Below are 21,020 nucleotides of genomic sequence, written 5' to 3'. Positions count from 1 at the left end.
AAAATTATAGACAACGTATCTCGAAACCATTTTTTTCTGAATCACTTTCAAAATGTCACCAATGCGCCCAAGGTTTTAAGCACAATTATGCCACTCAGAGGCATCCTGCACTTAGTCATTAACAAAGGAGGACGAGCGTCTGTTGTTCTGTGGTGTTTATACTGTCTTTGTCCGTTGACCTCTGGTTGTCTATAAAAACAACTCGTGCGTGAAGTTAACGGAGGCGGTGTAATTGGCTCTTTTTTCCACCGGGGTTCGGTACAGACCTTCCTCATTGTAGTTAACCGAGTGTTATCTGTTTTATCAAGTTTGTTTTACTTTAGATAGTTTCATCCCCATGTAAGGGTACTCGATCTACTGGTTGTTTGATTTTTTTTAAACAAATACATATACACTGCTGGTCTATTTGCACACTAGGCTCAGTGGAAACATATAAAATGAATTAGGTGTAATTTTCAATGGCTCAAGAGGGCCATATCTTGTGTCCGCTTTGGACTGACTGAGAGAAGGACTGACTGACTGACTCCCCGACTGACCGACTGACAGACCGACTGACTGACCAACCGACGGACTTACTGACTGACCGACTCCCCGACTGACTGACCAACCGACTCCCTGACTGACTGATTGACTGACTGACCGACCGACCGACCGACCGACCGACCGACCGACCGACTGACTGACTGACCGACCAACCGACTGACCGACCAACCGACTGACCGACCGACTGACTGACTGACTCCCCGACTCAACCCCCCCCCCCGACTGACCGACCGACCGACTGACTGTCTGACCCAACCCCCCCCCCCCGACTGACTCCCCGACTGATTGACTGACTGACTGTAACTTGTGACTTGAACTTGTTGCAGACTAGTGAAGATGGTCGGGCAGTGCTATCGTATGGCAAAACCTGCTACCAGTAAATGGTCATCCCATTATGTGAGTTGTGTGCTAGTTGGAGATCAATCGTTTTGAGCTGAGAAACCATGTGGTTTAATTTGTTTATATTTGCCAAACAGCATTACGTAGGTCGCGAATAAGAAATTTGCAGCAAATGTAGTGCTCTATGCAGTATTTTGCATTGAGGACCAGTGATCAGCTACACGAGAGCCTCTTCATCAGCCCCCCTTCTTTTTACAGGAATAAATCACCATGGAAACTCTCATCACACGACCCGCTAAATATTGCAAGCTATACGGTGGGTTGGCTTACGTGTTGCTTTATTTGCCTGGCACTTGCCGTTGCGCATGCGCCGCAAGACCTTGGGTGCATAACATCGCAATGAAATAGTAATGGGCTTCGCTGAATTCTTAAAACGGTAATCTCATCTGCCATTAGCAGCATCGTTAATGCTTGAATTGACTAAGACCTACAAGACAAGTAGAGAGCTACTGCACTGTGAAAGGAGTTCGTCAGTGTTGGCTCGTGTTGCTGGTCAGAGTTGTACCACACTGGGAATGCTGGGTGATGCTGATGAATGTACAGACTAACTGCAGAAGAAAAAAAAGGTAGGTAGGCCTTAGCCCGAAATCTGTAGTTGTCTATAAGTTTCAAATCCCCTGCTAGGTTTGCGTGAGTCTTATCCACGCGTTTACGCACCAATGTTTACGTTACTTACGAAAAGTGTGGACAGTCCTTTGTTTTCGTGTAGTTAAGAAAAACCTGTGATAAACATCAATTTACTCACATTGTGAAAAGTATTGAGTGTTTCTCTTCATTTTGCGACACATAACTTAAAGGGAATATACAACATTTGCAAACATCGGGAAAAAAAAACTACCAAGTTTTTGCGAAATACCTTAATAGGATGTTGGTAAATGACAGCCTGAAGCATCCTGTAAAATTATGGCACCTGGTATACTGTCATTTTCAAGAAAAGTGGTATTTTTGTATCAATTTCCAACGCTGATCGGCCGATCAGCGTTGGAAACAACTGGCTTTTTTTCAAATACTGGCCCCAATTGACCATTGCACTTGTTTGCAATCGATTACAAACCTATGAACGGGTACGAGCCAGCTAGACTGGTTCCCTGACCTTACAATCCCCAATGTATGTAAACTGCTCTGTTTCTTCTTATATGGAGTCAGGGAACCAGACTACAGGAAAATGATCGTTTTTCTTGGTTTTTATAGCATTTTCGAACCCAAAACCTCCAAAAAGTCAGTGCAACTATATTTGCTTTATATTTCCAACCCCCCAATTCCATCCATTTCTGAAAATTACAGCAAAAGCAAATGATGTATATTCCCTTTAACCCAAAATGCCTCTAAACCTGTTTTCCAGAGAGGGGGGAAACCTTGTGTGGACATAAGCAACTCCACACAACGTGTCTCAATGTGGAAATCTTTTGGTGAATGTGTGTTAGAAGTAATTAAGAGTTTGGCCTACGTGTTGCATGCTTTGATCTATCGACTTGACTGAGTGAAGCGATCGCATTTCCCTTTAATGATCAGCGTCAATTGGTATTACCGGAGTACTGCAACATACATTTAAACGAATGGCACTGATTAAATTAAAGTTCTTAAAGGTGTATACAATTATGTTCAGATTTCGCAAAAATAATAATAGTGTTTTTTGTATATGTTTACTTCAGGGCTCGATTCACTTCACGTGCGGACTGCGGAACTCGTTGGAAATCAAAGCATATATGTGCGTAGTGTAAACTGGTCGAATTCGACATCGTAGACATGTCGCGAAAACATCGGCGGAGAAAGAATATTTTGCGACCTAATTCACATAACCACATCTTCCTTTTCCGTGTATGAATTTGACCGGTTTTCATGGCAGTCCATGCGCGCTGATACTGCGCGGTACGGACAGTGCTGGTCAGTTTCTCGTCGTGACAAAGTGTGCGCTTCGTGGTATTCCAAATTTTTATCTCTTTTTTGTGGGGCCAGTTTTGATGGATTTTGTGTCGCAAATGAAAAAGATTGGGGCCGAAAACTGCGATGCGATACATCTGTTCTAATCACCTTTAAAAAAATCAAACGAAATGAAAAGTACCTTAAGTTATTTGATTTACGATTTGAATAAGTTTATTTAATTTATTAATACAAAATATATTTCATTTGTTACTAATCAATTTGTGCCTGTTTTTATTCGCTGCCATTAGATCTGTTTGTTGCAAACACTGACAAGATCAAAGATCAAAGTTATACATGTGCCCATTATTGTTCATGGATTCTGGTGCAAATATTTAAAACTTCTGTTGAACGGATTAAAACACATGCGGCTATTGAAAAAGGCCCGCGGACAAGTGAAAAGGTCCCCGGAGGACTAGTGAAAAGGACCGCGGACTAGTGAAAAGGACCGCGGACTAGTGAAAAAAAGCCCGCGGACTAGTGAAAATGCCCACGGACGAGTGAAAAATGGCCCGCGGACTAGTGAAAAGGACCGCGACACTTGCAATGATCCAATACCAGGGTGAGAGAGTAGCTAGTGGTGGGCGCGTACTGTTCGACACTCTGGGACGAGGTCTGGGCGAACTTTTTATGGAGGACGTGCGCCACTCCCCCCCCCCCCCAGCCCCCCCCCCCCCCCCCCCCGCTCCGTAGCTTCGCCGCTGCCAACTGCAACCCTTTTTCACAACATGAAGGATTCTACAGCTTACCCCGTAAAGCACTGAAATTGATTATGGCAAGGAACTTGGTCACAGTATCCAAAAATGTTATTGTCATCAAATTATTGACAATTGTGTAGGATTAGGAGTATCTGCACAATTAAAACATTTCAAAGTTGACTTCATGGTTTTGTAGGTTTTTTTTCTCAAAAACAGTCAAACAGACACTGTTTTGGGGACAAAGGCCTACTGTAGTATTGCTCGAAACATAGCAACTTAAAAGAGAAATTTATTCTTTTGGGATGAAACTCGAAAATAGTATCAGTAGCGCAACATTTCATATGTTAACGATCTTTCCTTAAGAGCGCGTTGCTCAAAAGTACCCCTTTAATCTCGCCCTAGTTTTGCGTGATATAAACAAACTTTAAAAAAAAAAAAAAAAAGGAAATACTGGGGATGACATTTAAAAAAAAAAAATATTACCGCTGTCGTCTGTGAAGAAGAAATGAGTCTGAAAAAGTATGATTTGGGCTTTGCTTGGTACATGGCATGAATACCCGGAAGACACGAACTTGGGTAATTTTCAATTCCGAAGAATTGCTGATGCTGAAAGAACCGGATGTACCTCTTTTCGGAAATTCTTTGTTCATTGAAATCATATACTTTAAAGAAACTGGTTATTCGTGTAAAAAGACATCCATGCCTAGTAAAATTTGTATATTAATCCAGTTTGAACTAGGGCTTAGTTCTGCCGTTGACTCTGTACACGGTCAGTGGAAAAAAAGAAATTGTTACACCGTTCCTATCTTTCTTAGTCCCCACGATGATATGTATGTGGCCTTTTTTTCGAGGTGTAGGTGTGCAAGTGACACCACCATTGTCAAAATAGTCCGTCCCCCCACCGTAACAAAAATTTCTGCGGCTAAACATTTTTTAGAAAAAATAATGTGACAAATTTTAACAACTGAAAAATTTGGGGAAAAAAGTATAATAGGGGTGTAAGTGGCACCACCATCGTCAAAATAGTCCCCCCCCCCCCCGGCCAACAAGTTTGAAAAAAAAATTGGGAAACACTTTTAACTTCCTAAAAGAAATTGAAAAAAAAATTGTGAGCCCCCCCCCCCCCCCAGCCAAATCCTGGGTTCGCCACTGACAGACATGCTATACATTCTGGCAAAATCGAAAGACCTGGGCAGAGGTTTAAATGAGGGTTTTGCAGGTATATATTAGGAAAAAGAATAAAATTCTTCTTACAATACTATTGGTTGCACTTCTATATATTCCGTTGAAGTTATGGCTGTTAAGGTTCACATTATTTTATGGCAAAAAAAGGAAAATATTGAGAAAAAAAAACCTTTAAGATTTTGACGGTGTTGAAGTAGGTCGTGAAAATGAAAGACGCCAATTGCTTGTTTTACCTTAAAAATCATTTTGTTCCACAACTGTTATACATGTACAATCTCTTTAAAATATGTGAAGCTAATAGACATAACAAACATTACAAATATCAATAAATCCGGCCAGAAGTGTTTTCCCAAAAAAATGTAGATAAATAAAAGTCGAGATCAACGCCTTCGGGAGGAGAACGAAATTTGCTGCATTTCAGGAATGCTAGATAATTTTTGGCGATTCGTACTGAACGAAAATTAATTACTAAAAGAACCTGACTGACCCTAGAAAAGAAAAGACACGAACAGTTGAATTTGTATCAATCACAATGGACTCCCTGTATACAATATACCCATGTCCTTGAAAATCTCATAAATACGAGTCGATAGAAACGGTCGTCATCTGACGTTGTACTGGACAGGCCCCTACGATCATTTTGGATTGGTATTTCCAATTATCTGTGCAATCAATTGAGGCAAGGTTACTAGTCTAAATTCCCTTGTCGCAAAAAAAAGGGAGATCGTAACGCAAATGCCAAGCTAGTGGCAATTCAGAAACAGTTTGGAGCATTTGCTACAACCTACAAAGACCCTTTTGATGACATTAAGATACGGCTCTACAATCAAACGACTGTTTTGTGCCGTACTCGTACCTGCACATCCGGCGCACGGCGAGAGCTACAATGTACGTGCTGAGGAAATGGTCATTCGAGGCCGTTTGCTCAGCACGAATAGCTTACCGTGTACGGTGAATTTTTGCTAAGTTTTCTGTCTCGCTAGGCCGTGAGGCAAATATCTCCCCTGTTTGATTTCTTTGGCCTCTCGAGGCGAAAAAACTCACTGTGTACGGTCAACCTGAGCTAAACAGATAACAAGCCAATGAAAGCATATTATTCTTGTTTGTCGGTCGTATGGTTAAGAAAATGGGGCAAAGGCCAGCAGGCGTTAGAAGATTTGCACCAACATATTTTAAAATCACGTGGCTGTACAGAGTATGTGCTTTCATTGGTTAGTTAATCTTTTTAGCTCGGCACGTACCGCCACGTAAGTTGACTGTCCGTACACAGTGAGTTTTTCGCCTCGGGAGGCAAGAAGAAATCAAACAGGGAAGATATTTGCCTCACAGCCTCGTGAGGCAGAAAACTCAGCAAAAATTCACCGCACAGGGGGATATTTTGTGAGCTTTACGTACGTGCTGAGCAAACGGCCCCCGAATGACTTTTTTTTTTGCTCAGCCATGTCAGCACGCGTAGCTCTTGTGTTCGGCGGGCTTCAGTGATGATGCAGTTCACACATTTCGATATACGATTCGCTCGCGAATTGAAACAATGTAGGCCTATTGTCTGACAGCGCCTCTGATTTCGAAGATTTCACAATAGAGGAGAGCTAGAGGCACAGTTTTTACAAAGATATTCTCCCTAGCAGAATTAATGAAAATTTTGGGAAGGTTGAGAATTTAACCACAGAAGATCAGTGTTGTAGTCGAGTACTGTTTTCCGAGTACCGACTACTGCCGAGTACTTAGGTTGCCAAGTACGAGTACTTGTACCTCCGAGTAAAGTACAGGTCTCCGAGTACGAGTACTTGTTCGTCCGATTTCGAGTACGAGTACTTGTACGAGTACGAGTACATGTACTTGTATTTCCGTATACGGCCATACGGCAAATGGTACATTGTGCGTAATTGGCCCAGGCCCAGTCCGACCGATAATCAGACCCACTCACGACTAGGCTAGCTGTCAAATGTGTTTGACCGGACGTTCACAGAGGAAAACTGGGAAACTTCGATTTCTCCACAAGTCAATCAACCATTTCAAACTGAAAGTATCGATAAAATAAGGCCGTGGTAAGTCAAGCTATACCACCCCCGAGTACAGCTATTCGAGTACGAGTACTTTGATGATCGAGTACGAGTTCTGCCATTTCGAGTACGAGTGATTGACATTCGAGTACCAGTACGAGTATGATACTCGTAAAAGTACTCGAGTAGTACTCGCGAGTACGAGTACCGAGTACGAGTACTACAACACGCAACACATCATCAACGTATCGTGTATGTTTAGCCAACACAGACTAACCTGCAGCTATGATTTTGGAGGGGTACCAAAATAGGTTTGCAAACAGACCCTTTATGTTTTTATTCACAGAGCACTCTGGCTTTTAGCAGAGGGTTGCTTTTTACAGACTCGTATGACTCTTGACTCGGCCTCGGACTCGAGTTCCATTTTCCGTGACTTGGACTCGGACTCTCGAGTCACGATGACAAAATGACTCGGACTCGGATTCGTCCCTAGCCCTGCGGACTCGGACTTGGTCTCGGACTCGACTTGCGAGACTCGGTACTCGACCGAAATTACCACAAATCACTTATTTATTTCAACACTATCAATGTATTTTCACTTCATTAAATTAGAGGAAATTTGTGGGAAAAAAAATAAACATTACACTTTGAGGTTTTAGAGGTATCTGAAAATCTAATTTCCAATATAGGCCTATACTAAATGTGACTCGTGACTTGGACTCGGCTTCGATCTTATTGATTCGGAATTCGGATTTGGACTCGACTTTTATTGACACGAATAAAGTCTGGCTTTTAACATCGTTTTACGGCTAAAATTGCCCTCATTCAGTTTTCGTTGTAGTAGATTGTTACACAAATAGTTAATCTTCAAAATTTGTCGTTAATGTTTGCCACGTTTACGGACATTTCAATGAACATCTATATTCATAAATTGTGCGGAACCACTATAATCCAAGATCATACATCCATTTATAGAACGCGTTGTCGCGACAACCCATCCGCCTCCACTTACGGCCGTTTATGCTTACAATACAGTCGCCATGGCAACCTAATAATCGTAACTAATGGAATTCTCGGCCCACAGTGAGCAATGAAACACCGTCAGTAAACTGCCATGGTGATGACTCAAGGAAATGAAAGGAACGTTTTCTCTCCTTGTGTTATCATCTTAGTGGGATGAACGACAATCTAATGTTGGAACACCGACGTGATATAAGTAGTCCTGTGGTTACAGTATTTGACTCATGTACGATGGTGCGTGGGTTTGAACCCGGCCAGGAACGTGGTGTTTGTGCCCTTGGGCAAGACACTCATCTACAATTGCCTCTCTTCACCTAGGAATATGAATGGGTACCTGTGAGGGTAGAGGACCGAATATGCGCTGATATCGGCTGACGCGTGGTCTAGCTCGTGGCCTGATGAATAGGGGAATAATTGCAAAGTGCTTTGAGATTGTTGATACGGTGGAAAGCGCTATATACGCACTACAGTTTCTTTTATTTATTTTGTACACAACAGTTGCCAGGGCCGTAGCGAACGAGAGTGGGGTGGGGTGGGGGTTGTATGGGGTCATCAAATCTTCAAGTTATATTGGTGGTTTGCAAAAACATGTTGCAAAGATACCGTTTTACACCATCGGTATTAAAGACAGATTTCGGTGTAAGTACTCTCTCATTAAAAAAAAAATGAAGATTCACTCACGCGAATAAATCTAGAGTCAATCGAATAAGTCCGAGTTTCATTCTACATTTTTTCACTAAATTATTCTAATCTGAAATTAAAATGAATTCACTCTAAATCGAACGGTTCCCTATATAGTTTCACTCTTCGGAGAGAAGAGAGTATTTTCCATGGTTGGTTTTTGGAATCATTGATGTTTTCAATGTTGATTGATGTTCGTGACATTTATGTTAATCGTCCATTTTGTTTTTTAATGATCGCTTTGGTTGGACATCAACACTTGTCTATATGCAACACTAGTGAAAAGAGAACACTTTCATAATATGCTTCAACTTCCAAACTTAAACTTAAATCTTTGCTGTGTGCATAAGCCAATATGGAAGGTTGTTACAACTGATAATGTAGTAACCAACGGATAATGTATCACCAACCGATAATGTCACACAAATTGACCGATACTGTATCACTAACCGATAATGTAACAGAAATTGACCGATAGTGTAGTAAAAATGTATTACACTATCAGTCGATTGTTGTTACATTATCTGTCTTAACCGATAATGTAACAAATATTGACCGATAGTGTAGTAACATTTACTACACTATCGGTCAATTTCTGTTACATTAACGGTTAGTGATACAGTATCGGTCAATTTGTGTGACATTATCGGTTGGTGATGCATTATCCGTTGGTTACTACATTATCAGTTGTAACAAAGGTTCTTTTTAGATTTAGCTCTGATTGGTAACTTATGCTAAAACTACTCTCCGTCCTTACGCGTGCTCTTCTCGAAGTGAAATTTTCCTTCTGACAAATTTTGAATCTATGTGTCTTATTAGTTAAACAATATTTGCTGGCAGTCTATTCTGGGCTTTTTGCAACCCTCCATTTTATTTTTGTTATTCTGGGTCGGTTTTTGCACCATTAAACACCTTTTATTTTGTCTGGCGGCAATTCATTCAAATTTTGCAAACTAGTCTCATCTTAATGTGAATAACTAGAAAGAAATAGCAACTTATCAGACAACAAATTTTGGCGATTGATTTTTTGATTTCGTGCATAAAAAAAATAATCAGATAAAAAAAAAAAAAATTAGATATTTTTTGTCTTATCATGGTTTGTTCGTTATATTCAACACACAATCTATTATTCCAGACCTATCTGGAAAACTCGGTGTGCATGTATTTGCATTGCATTAATTACCTACTAAATCTCCCAACAGTTTTGTTTTGTTTTAGTTAAGCCTAGGCCCCGTCTGTTTCTAAAAAAATGAGAGAAATAAACCATTTAACTAGCTTCACTATGTTTCAGGAATTAATGAAATTATGGAACACTGAACATGAGTGAAGGACCCGCTATGGAAGACAATTTTGATATCTGTTTAACTGTTATTTCTGTTTATAGGGAACATCCAACATTTGCACACTTCAAAAAAACGTGCTGATCAAATTATCACGAAATACCTTACTGGATTGTTAGGAAATGACACATAAAACATCCTGTACAATCGTAATTCCTGGTAGGCTGACATTTTCAAGAATTTAAAAAAAAAAAATTTCAACGCTGGTCGGCCGACCAGCATTGGAGAATTTTTTTTTTTTTTTTTAGTCAAAAACTGTTCCTAAATTTTCATATTTTGCTATTCCGCATTTTCTTTGGGATTGATTTCACACCTGTGAAGGAGTATAAGCTTGCTAGACTGATTCTCTGACCTAACAATTCCCAAAGGTCTATAAATTGCTTCGTTTCATCTTAAATGGGGTCAGGGAACAGACTACAAGAACATGTTTGGTTTTCTTGGTTTTTCCAGCATCTAAAAGCCTAAAACGTGAAACAAGTCAGTTTAACAGTATTTTCTATGAAATACTCATCCTCCAAATCCATTTATTTCGGAAAATTGCATCAAAAACACATGTTGTACATTCCCTTTAATAAAATCCCTGAATAAAAAAAAAATTGAGGGCAAACGACGGTCACCTCCTATCTAATCCCCATTCAACCCTTGCCAAATCAGCTGGTTCAATGAACTTTGCAGCCAGGGCTACACCCAGGCCGTGTCAACAAACTTTCGACCAGGCCTCCAGACCTGCCAAGTCTCATTGAAACATCAACAAAGACCTGTAACTTGACACAGCCATCTCCCTTCATAACTGCATACTACGAAAGCCCATTAGCGCCACTGCAAGTATATATGTTGCGGATTATTTAATTCAATATTACGGATTATTAATTCGTTATTACGGATTACTAATTCGTTATAACGGATTATTAATTCGTTATTACGGATTATTTAATTCGTTATTACGGATTACTAATTCGTTATAACGGATTATTTAATTCGTTATTACGGATTATTAATTCGTTATTACGGATTATTAATTCGTTATTACGGATTATTTAATTCGTTATTACGGATTATTAATTCGTTATTACGGATTATTTAATTCGTCATTACGAATTAAGTCTGATGTTCTCACACGTGGAGAGCACGTGACCAGGGGCCTATGTATATTACCAGTCAATTATCTTTCCAGCGCTGTCTGGCAACTGTCTGGACACTGTCTGGCACGTGGCTTTTTTGTTGTATTGTTATGAATAGGGTCTTGCGTAGTGCGGGAAAGTACATGAACCTGCTGCCCAGAGGGCCGCCGTTGACGAGTTGTTGTATAGTTTTTTTTGTAAACGCTGCGCAGGGTTAAACAAGGACATTTGCTGCTTGTACATAACTATACATTGTAGTGATGTACTTGGCTGGACATAAATGCAGGCCTACTTACAGAAATCCTCTTTAGGATTATGTAATGTGTCTTGCATCCATGCACGAATCGACAATTTTGCACACAACACTCATGGGGAAGTTGATAACAGTGTAGCCAACCAGAATATATCAACTGCCAGGAGAACTACTGGATGCAAAAGATGACATCAGTGTATGAAAATAGGGTTAACATTCTTAAAAGCTCACGGGCTGAATCAAAAAAGCGGAACCCAACCCTAAAAAACTATATTTCACATTTAAAAAATATGTCGTACCAAAAATAATAATGACTGGGCAAGCCAATTACATAAGCTACTATTAGATTGAATAAAATTACTGAAATTGCTCAATCCGTTCAAAGAATATGCACCATTCAAACACAATGACCCTAAAGCCTTTTTCATCCAAAAATGCGATATCAAGAATCGTCGTCACAATTGTCTTCAAACATACACCAGCGATAAAACCTCAGTTGAAAAGTTAAAACTATAAAAAAAAATGATTTTATAAATCATATTGTTTGCCTAAGCATGGTTGTTAATAAAGATATTGTGTACACAGTTGTTGACAGTTGTTGAAACAAGTATTCTGTGTCATTTTCTTTGTTGTCCCAAACAGTCAAAACACACAATAAGCTGCTTTTTTTTTACGAAACAAGGTTTTAGGGTAATTGCCTTTAAATGGTGATATTGTTTTTAAACGGATTGAGCAATCAGTATTTTTTTCATTTAAAACTAGCTTATGAAATTGGCTTTCCAGTCCTTATTACTTGTGGTGCTACATATTTTTTTTTCAAATATGAACTATTTTTTGGGGGGTTTGGGTTCCGCTTTTTTTACTCACCCTGTTTGAGCGCATCCGTCATCCGATTTTTGCTTTTAACCTTTACATGACGTTGGATTTTACTTGAGTTTTGATTTAAATCAATCAAATGATTAAAATCAAGTATTTTTTTCATGTCTGTGCATCTCAGATTTGGTTTAGAACATTCTCCTTCTTCAACAAAAAAATTCTGTAAGATTTTTGTTAAACCTCCTTAACCACCCCTGCCATGTGTCTGATGTGATTATTACTCTTTTTGAATATTTTTCAGAATCTAAGCTGACGATACGAAAACTTTGGAGGTCAAACATGATGGTCGGATGGACCACATTAGCTGTCGGTGCGGTTCTACTTTTTATAAGTAAGTGTTCAAACTAAAAATCGAAGAGAAAAGAACAGAAATGGAAATAGACCTATGAGTCATTCTCGATATTCTCCTCAATGATCTCAAGTTTCAATGAACTCGTTTTCAGTGATCACTAACTGTACCGGTTTCTTTTTTTTTACCTGATTTTTTTTGCTTCAAATGTCGGCTAATGACTGTAAATGGTGCCCGACTAAACTTAGTGCAAATATATGGGAGTCCAGAGAGGCCACATAAAGCTTATTCGCGACCATAACCCAATCTAAAAACACGTTAAAATTGTGCAGCAGCAGGATTCCAGTCAAACCAGTGAGTTTGGCGGTTTTGAGACATCATCTTTCATTGAAAAAAAAAACGTTTTCATTTTGCCGACGCGCATGGCTACGACGCATACCAGAAACCAGAGACTTTTTTTTGGCCTAAAGGATTTGAATTCGATTCCGGTCAATCAGGGTCGGATGAAACCACACAAGAGGGCAATAGCGAAGCGAATTCTACGATAGCAACAACAATGTTTGGCTTGATAATACCTCAATTAGCTGCATACCCAAAATCCTCGTGAAATATAAACCGGCATTAAAGGCTTAATATACGAGTTTTGACTTTTGAACTGGGACATATCTTAACTCTGAATTTTACTTGCGATTGTGCTGGGTGTATCAAAAACGTAGTCCGGAAAAAAATGTGAGCATTGAATGTGATAAGTGGTACTAAAGAGCACATTACAGAAATAGGTCTAATATTATGGACTTCATTTTGCAATTTTAACATTTTCCCAACGTCAGTTTCTGTGGAAGTCGCCACCGCATCGGCCCGAGTATGCTACCTATCAACGGAACCGAACCCGGCCGACGGGGGTAGGACTCGCTTCGTCCTGTCGACGGGCGATCCCTGCACCTGCACCGAGGTCCGTTTGGGCGGCCATGTCACCCACCCGATACCCAGAAGCAACCCGCCGGTCTACCTGGACAACCTGTCGGCTGTCAGCGTCGACGGAGTCCGGAGCTCGCAGGGATGTGCGATGAGAGGTAAAACGCCTGAAATTGAGCCTGAAAGTTGACCCCTGGTGGCGCTACTCCGTACCCCTTGGACGATTAGTGTTTAATAGTCGTAGTTTTTTAAAATTACTTTTGCAACATTGAATTCTTACGAAAATCACCCTCGGATAATGCCTTTTGTTAAATTGTTACAAACAACTCAATTTATGGAAACTGAAAAATCACACGACGTGAAAGGGAAACATCATGCCAAACATTGACTTCTCACTTCCGATAAAAACCTGTTCAAAATACATGTGCACTATAGTGGAACTCGGCGTACTCGTATATACAAAGATCAAAATTCATAATTTTGTGGCGGACATAGGGTAAAAACTGAAACTTGAATAGGAGACTAGAGCGCTTTTTGGGGACATACAATAATAAACTTGAAGGACTAATTCTCATTTACAAACACATCTTAAATGACCGTTGATAGGAACTGTATTCAAGCAAGCCCGACTAAATCTAAAATCCATCGGATGTAGGTAGATAAATATTCGCGTCGTTATCATTTTCGTTCTCACGCAAGTATGCGATGTGGAAACAAACGTGACCGAACACGCAGACCTAGGTACGAAAATCTGGATGTGACAGATCGTAAATAAAATTAGTTTTTTTTACTCAACTCTAACTGATTTCTCATCATTTTTTTTCTTGTGTCAGGCAAGATAAAATAACATCAATGTTTGTGGGGTGACTTCGGTTAGAAATTAATCTGCCAAAAATTATAGCAAGAGCAAGGGCAACCCCGCCTAAAATGCCCATAGAAGGGTCGCGAAGGGGTCCGGAAGCTCAGAGACAAAATGGCGTACTTTCAGGCCGCTCTATTGACAGCCCTTTGACTGGCTCTCCTGAGGGTATGTGCCGTACTATGGAACAAAATATTAACAATTTGTTTCGAACCAGTATGGCGCATCAGGCTGGCGTTTATCTCTAGTTCCGTGTCATGAAACGACTAAGAATATTCCTATTCTACCTTTACCTGTTCATCGCTGGTTACTTCCCAGCTAAAATGCTGTACCCATTTATACGGCATGGGTGGAAAGACACATTTACGATGCCAACCCAGTGTTCTTTTTCCCCCCTTTATCTATAGAATAAGCGAGCCGGGCAGTGCTGTCGAATGGGATTACCCAGTGGCGCACCCAGAATTTTGCAGGTGGGGGGGGGGGGCGGGTTCACCAATGATTTTTTTTTTAAGTTTGATTCCTTTAATCAGCAGAAAAAAAATGGGGGGCGGACTATGTTGACGTTGGTGGCGCCATTTACAGCCACATTATACTACTCGAAAACATATTATCACGGTATTACCACATGGTACATATTACCACGGGCAAATAGTGAAACTAGAAAAAAAATTGACCCCCCAAAAATGACAACTTCTTGAGGGGGGGGGGGGCCTCAAGCCCCAAGGACCCCTTGGGGGTGCCACTGGGTTTGCCACGCAGCACCAATGAATTTGCTCAATTCATGGTGTAGACAAGCTGCATGGCATAAAATAACCATTCTGAATCAGCTGAACATAATTCTGTGCGAGGCTGTGACATGCAATTGTCTTGGTCCAGCCTTACCACCTTCACCTTGTTTTGTTTTCTTCTTACTCGAAGAGCCGACAGCGGTACCGGCAATCGCCACATCAGGCCCTGATCAGACACAAGCAGGGACACCGTCTGACCCGGAGTCCACCCCGGTATTCAGCACGAGTGCGCCACAGCCGCCGCGAGCAGATTGCCAAGAATTTTTGGATGCTGGTCAGACAACCAGCGGTGTGTATACCATCCAGCACGCAGGCCAGAAAATGCAGGTCTACTGCCAGATGAGGTCGGGGAAAGGATACATAGTGAGTTAGCAAGGGATATTTCTTTTTAACCTCATGTCAGAAAGCCAGGCAGAGTTCGATCAAGGATCTTTGGTTAGGCCAAAAAAAAATTAGTCGGTCTCTGGTCAGACCGAAGTTCCGGAATTGATGCGGCGACGCGTTTTTTTTTTTTCAAGCTTGTATTGTACAGACAAGGTGGGTACTATTTTGCTTTTGTGTGTGTCCTCATTATACATTGGTGTCCTCCATAATTTGCCTTGGTGCCCTTTATCATTTGCCTTGGTGCAATTTCCCCATTCCTTGGTGCTCCTTGGTACAAACATTTGAGCAGGCGCGGCAATAGAGGGCGCTGTTGTAGCTTCTGTGTTAATTTTGAAAAAAGGTTGACGATCATGATTAAAATCGACGCGCGCGCTGACCAGAGACCGAGTATTTTTTTTTTTCGGCCTTAAAGCTATAGTCCATCATTTGTAGTTAGTGCATTTTGTTCGTTTGAAGCAACAAAAGTGTTCAAAATCTAATGAAGGATACTGAGCAACTAACCTGATGAAGTTTCAGCTAAGCTTCAGCTGTACATTCCGAGAAAAGCAGCATTCTAAGATCTCAATTTCAAATCAAAAGTTACTGAATCATGTTTTGAATTGTTTTGAATTGCAGCTATACGCGGCGTCGCGCACTGATCCGACGAATTATAACAACCACGCGCGCGTGTGCGTCGTTCCAATACTTGTGCGCGCTGCGCTGAATAACAAAACGAACTACTAATTTAAATTTTCCTACGGTGCTTCTTAAGAATCACCGTTGGAAATGCCTTCTTTCGTTGATTACTTCAAAATGACAGCTTCCCAGAAAGAATAATTTCACAGGGAGTTTAGTTCCCTTACTATCTTCAACCAAGTTTGTTTTTCAACAGTAATAATTACGCCAGTTACTTTTCGGATGGCTGCAAATGATGGACTATAGCTTTAACTTGCGTATGATTCGCGACGTACCATGCGCCTGCGGGTGTTAATGTTAAAGTGTAAACATGGTCCGGTTTCCAGACCGACAGAGTCTGACTGATCTGACGAATCAATGATCTATTCAGAGACATACGATGATCGTCAGGTCAGGCAACCAGACCGGACTCAGTTTAAATTTCCAAAACTATGACTCAACATGGTGTTTGTTCAAACTACCGGTACATGGCGTATCCCCATTTTGCGTATTTTATTTTGAGGAAAACAAAGCGCAGGACTCCACCATCGCTACGTAAAGTAGCTATTATAGTAGCGGCAAAATCTTAGCCCTGTCCGCAAAGTCGTTTATCTGTTTCTGAATGACCACGATGAAAAGTCGTACCTAATTTCTTCTGAAATTTACCAACAATATTGATTCTTCAAAGCTACGAGAGGGAAATTCCTGAGAATATTTCTATTCCCCCGAAAAGGATGCAGTTCCATCGCAAGTTACTCCCCAGCTAATGTATTCATACTCCTGGGTGGAGCGAGGCACGCAGGGGCATTTTAATAAGGATACACATAATGGTCAGTAGCAGGAATCGAACCTCTGACCCTCTGACCATAAGTCCTAAGCCCTAACCACTAGGACACATACAGGCCTCTCCACTTACACTTGCATTACTACAATTTGCTTGCTTACTTACCACTGTTGTTTGCTTAGCACTATGCTTACTTAGCACTGTTGTTTGCCCAAATAGGCTTCTAAGTTATTGATCCCATCACTCTGACAGGTGTTTCAGAGACGCCTGGACGGTTCGGAGAGCTTCGACCGAAACTGGCAGGAGTACACCGAGGGTTTCGGGAATCTGACCGGTGAGTTCTGGCTGGGCAACCAGAACCTACGCGCCCTGACAGAACCTCCCTCGGAGACCTGGGAACTGCTGATCACGCTGACATCATTCAGTAACGAAGAGGAGCATGTTCATTATGGCGACTTCAGTATAAGCGGGGACAGGTACGCCCTGGACGTGGACGACTATGACAGCAGTGGACAAGCGGGTAAGTGGAAACGTTAGCCCAGGTGTCTTTTCTCCAACGTGTACAACTCGTTTGTTTTGTCAGTGTAAAAGAAGACCGAGTCCATGGGCTATGGTCATCGTGACCAACACACAGACACCGAAATAGAGTAATAAGGCAGACTCGTATGCTCGTTCACTTTGACTAACTTTCACTTTTTTAGGCAACTTGGTGAAAATCACCCAAATGATGTTAATCTCGCAGAGGAATAAAAGTTGAATGACCGGAAAAAAATTGAGCGGATCACAAAAACTGCAAGAAAAATAATTGCTCTGGAAGTGAAACAGGCGGAAGTGAAATCTCACGAAACTGCAGACCATAACTCAGGACCCAACTCATCCTCTGCATTCATCTATACAGTCACTCCCCACAGGACGATTACGAGCGCTCCCCACACACACAAACCGGTTCAGATTCTCTTTTTTACCTAGTGCCATCCATCTCTATAATTCTAATTTTATCAGATAAATACTGTCTGTTTGCAATGTTTTTACAATTCAGATTAGACCTTTTTAAATAAATAACCTAGCTTATCAGCATGCAGATTTGAATACTTTTTTACAACAATAAGGTTTTTGTTTTCAAGCTTCCCTTTTTTTTTAAGTAGGGACTTTTGCTGGTGGTTTTATACTTATTACCTTTTCATAAACTGAAGTTTTCAACTTATGTAAATTTTTACGTGTCTAATATATGTTTATTGTTTTATGTGCACATTGGGAAAAAGAATTTCACTTTTAAAGTCTGTTAATTGTGATGAAAAACATATATTGTATTGTATTATATTGTATTGAATGACAAAATTAGTAGCTTTAAGTAATGCTTAATTTTGAAACTTGACAAATAATATTTACATCAGATTTGAAAGCATTGTATGACAAGAAGTTTGGCCAAATTAAAAGCAAACAGGTAAAGCGTCCTCTTGCGTTAGCCACATCATTCTGACGGCCATTCAAGATGTCTGCCAAAACTCGGACTTATCATTACGATTGGTTGCCCTCTAGCCCGATCTTGAGCAGACCTAAAATACCATGGTAGTTTGCGGAGGCAAATTTCAAACCAAGGCAGTTTTTAATTTGTCCACGTATTGTTGTTTTGTTTCTGGCAGGAGATTCGCTAACCGACTCGCATCAGAGGTTCTTCACGACGCGCGACCAAGACAACGACGACTCGGGAGGACTCAACTGTGCCGAAACATTTAAGGGAGGGTGGTGGTACAAGAAATGCAAAGCACTCGGCAGCAACCTGAACGGCTTGTACTACAGCAGTCCGTCAGTCGGTGAATATTTCGGGATCCAGTGGGTTTCCTGGAAGGGTGAAACATACTCACTCAAATCGTGTGAAATGAAAATGCGACGCAATCCCACTTTGTCTGGTCATGTTGGGGGTTAACGAAACGGCAAACAGCTACGGCTATTCGCCGTAGAGTGCCATAGTGGCCAAGACCGACGCCTTACGATCATGTTGGATATTCTTTGAGGTCTCGGCTTCAGGAATGGCTCCAACTTGTTCTGTATCCCGGAACTATTTTCAAACTTTCTGTGGTGTAATACAATTATATAAACCACCAACAGTTTTCTTCATATCGATTTTTTTGTGAACCTTTTTTTTTCAATTTTTGTTTTAGTTATTTGATATCGAGGACATTGGATTAAAACAAAAATTGGAGGCTGATTTTTGTTCGAGGGGAATAAAAGTACATGTTTAGTAATAGTACTCTGTGATAAAGAAACTCAAGTTATCAAAATGATGTTACTCATATTAGAGATATAGTAGGCCTACGCTGACCGTCCTCTTCAATAAATCAATTTCGTTCCTCTGCCAAATTTTCAACTTTTGCGATTCGTTTAAGCGAAGATCGAAAACTCACTCAATGCCCTGAAATAGCCTTTTTAAAAACTCAGATGGTTCAGTTGTTCTTTATGCTCATTGTGTCCAATCTGTGATTCAATTTGCGGGTTCGACTTTTAATTAGTTAATTAAAGAGCAAACAATGTCGATACATTTTCTGATACATTCTTGAGACATTATATTAACTGACTTCTTTTTAAACTAATTTGCATGAGTGTGAAGCTGAGTTGTTTATTAAAATATTTACCATGTAGTTAATTAGTTCATATGCATATAATGATTATAGTACATATAAAACTTTTTTTCTATTCCAAAGACCGCCTCTAACAACATTCCAGGGCCCTGAATCTCCCGATTGATAAGATTTATTGCCTCACAAGAACGCCTGCTCGATGTATAGAATGTTTGGTCGTGTTTTTCGATTTTTTTTTTTTTTTGCATGGGGCTTCAACTCCCATAGGAATGCATGTGTGACTTAATAATTATCTCCATGTTTACAATACAAGTAGGGCACTCAGAAAAAGGGGCATCCTTTGCAAACCACTAAACAGTAGCAAATAGCTTGCAAATTCATGGTCATTAGCCCCAACCTCGTTCCCAGGGTGCAAGGGCGGATCGGGGGGGGGGGACCCAAAGGGGGCCATCCCCCCCCAAAAAAAAAAACCACCAAAAAAAAAAAAACCCCACACCTAAACCCAATCGCAATAAACTCAGGCAATGGGTACACCACCATCTTTTCCTAAAAAAAACCACCAGAGGTTAAAGTGGTCAAAAATTGCCTCAGATCGCACCACCAAGCATCTAGAATCGATTTTTTGTCGGGGGCCCTTTTCGGAACCACACGCCGTAATTGTTTTGACCCACTTTTTGGGGAACCAAATTTGTTTTTGGCCCCCCCCAAAAAAATGGTTTTCTTAATACACCCTTTTCAGGGTACCGAGCAGTACGCTCCCACTTCTTCTCTTTTGTTTAAGCAGTTTAATGTTATGTGCTTTTGATCATTTGATCAATGGAAACAGCTCAATGTTAATTTTAAATTATCATTATTTTTATTATTATTATCCCTACAAATGTACCATTAGGGAGACACGTTAGCGTAGAAACTTCGATAGTAGGGAGACACGGGCTTAATAGGGAGACACCTATTGGCGCAGCCCCCCTTTAGAGGAAAAATTTGCTGTCGAAATTAGGTTATATTTGTTGTTCGTGGCCTAATTAGTAAAAATACCGAAATTCGTGGAAAAAGGACAAGGGAATATTGGGTTAGGGCACATTTAATTCGGAAATTGTTTTTGCACAAGTCTATGGGAAAGTCTCCCTATTACCCCATTGCCGGTAAGTATTATTATTATTATATTATTATTACCTGCCCTCTCACCCTTTTTTTTTTGCTCTTTTTTCGTGAATGAAAGCTAAAAGTGAATGACCTTTGCAATATTTTAAAAAGCAACTTAATAATTATAATGTAAATATTTTTCGGGACAAAAGTAGAAATATAATCATGAAGAGTACATCTTGAATTGTATTTATTACCGTGAATAAACAGTTGTTCAAAGCGGATAATGGTCTTATTTTACCAATCAATTATCACTTTTTAAAAGTTCCATGCATGCATTTGCAGTTAATTAGAGTGTATGGATATGTATTACTTTTGAATTCGTCATAAGTGTCTTTATGCATGCAAATCAATATTCAATAAAAATGGAAATGTGTTAAAATTTTAACTAGTTTGTAGAATACTGAAGTGTTTTCTCGGAATAGCTTACAATTATATACTTAGCTTATTTCAAGACATCCGATTATGTAATCAACCATCGAAGGTAGAAAGGCATTATTGGAAAAGTAATGGGTTTCATGGTAACGACTTTGTGATTAGAAAAAAATATTACGCAGGCGTGATTATATCTCCACGAAGGCTTTTA

The 21,020-nt window shown here is 40.3% G+C and overlaps 1 protein-coding gene across 1 annotated transcript; it reads left to right on the top strand.

Moving 5' to 3' along the window:
- The first annotated feature begins 1,274 nt into the window (after positions 1-1,274).
- On the top strand, positions 1,275-19,706 carry LOC119737012 (fibrinogen-like protein 1). The gene is made up of 6 exons (XM_038211072.1): positions 1,275-1,508; positions 12,281-12,370; positions 13,159-13,401; positions 15,021-15,253; positions 16,965-17,232; positions 18,356-19,706. Exons 1-6 carry the CDS (start codon positions 1,478-1,480, stop codon positions 18,637-18,639), a joined length of 1,149 nt encoding a protein of 382 aa, XP_038067000.1. The 5' UTR covers positions 1,275-1,477; the 3' UTR covers positions 18,640-19,706.
- Positions 19,707-21,020: the final 1,314 nt, after the last annotated feature.

The sequence above is a fragment of the Patiria miniata genome, unplaced genomic scaffold, assembly GCF_015706575.1.
Source record: "Patiria miniata isolate m_02_andy unplaced genomic scaffold, ASM1570657v1 HiC_scaffold_3, whole genome shotgun sequence".
NCBI classification, from domain to species: domain Eukaryota; kingdom Metazoa; phylum Echinodermata; class Asteroidea; order Valvatida; family Asterinidae; genus Patiria; species Patiria miniata.
The sequence above is the reverse complement of the archived record's forward strand: the minus strand, read 5'-3'. Positions and strand labels throughout refer to the sequence as shown.

Excerpts from the sequence above, each read along its gene's own strand:
- LOC119737012 (XM_038211072.1), top strand. The coding sequence starts at position 1,478 with ATGTACAGACTAACTGCAGAAGAAAAAAAAG. Across the intron at positions 1,509-12,280 it reads AACTGCAGAAGAAAAAAAAG|AATCTAAGCTGACGATACGA; the intron begins GTAGGTAGGCCT and ends AATATTTTTCAG. Across the intron at positions 17,233-18,355 it reads TGACAGCAGTGGACAAGCGG|GAGATTCGCTAACCGACTCG; the intron begins GTAAGTGGAAAC and ends TGTTTCTGGCAG.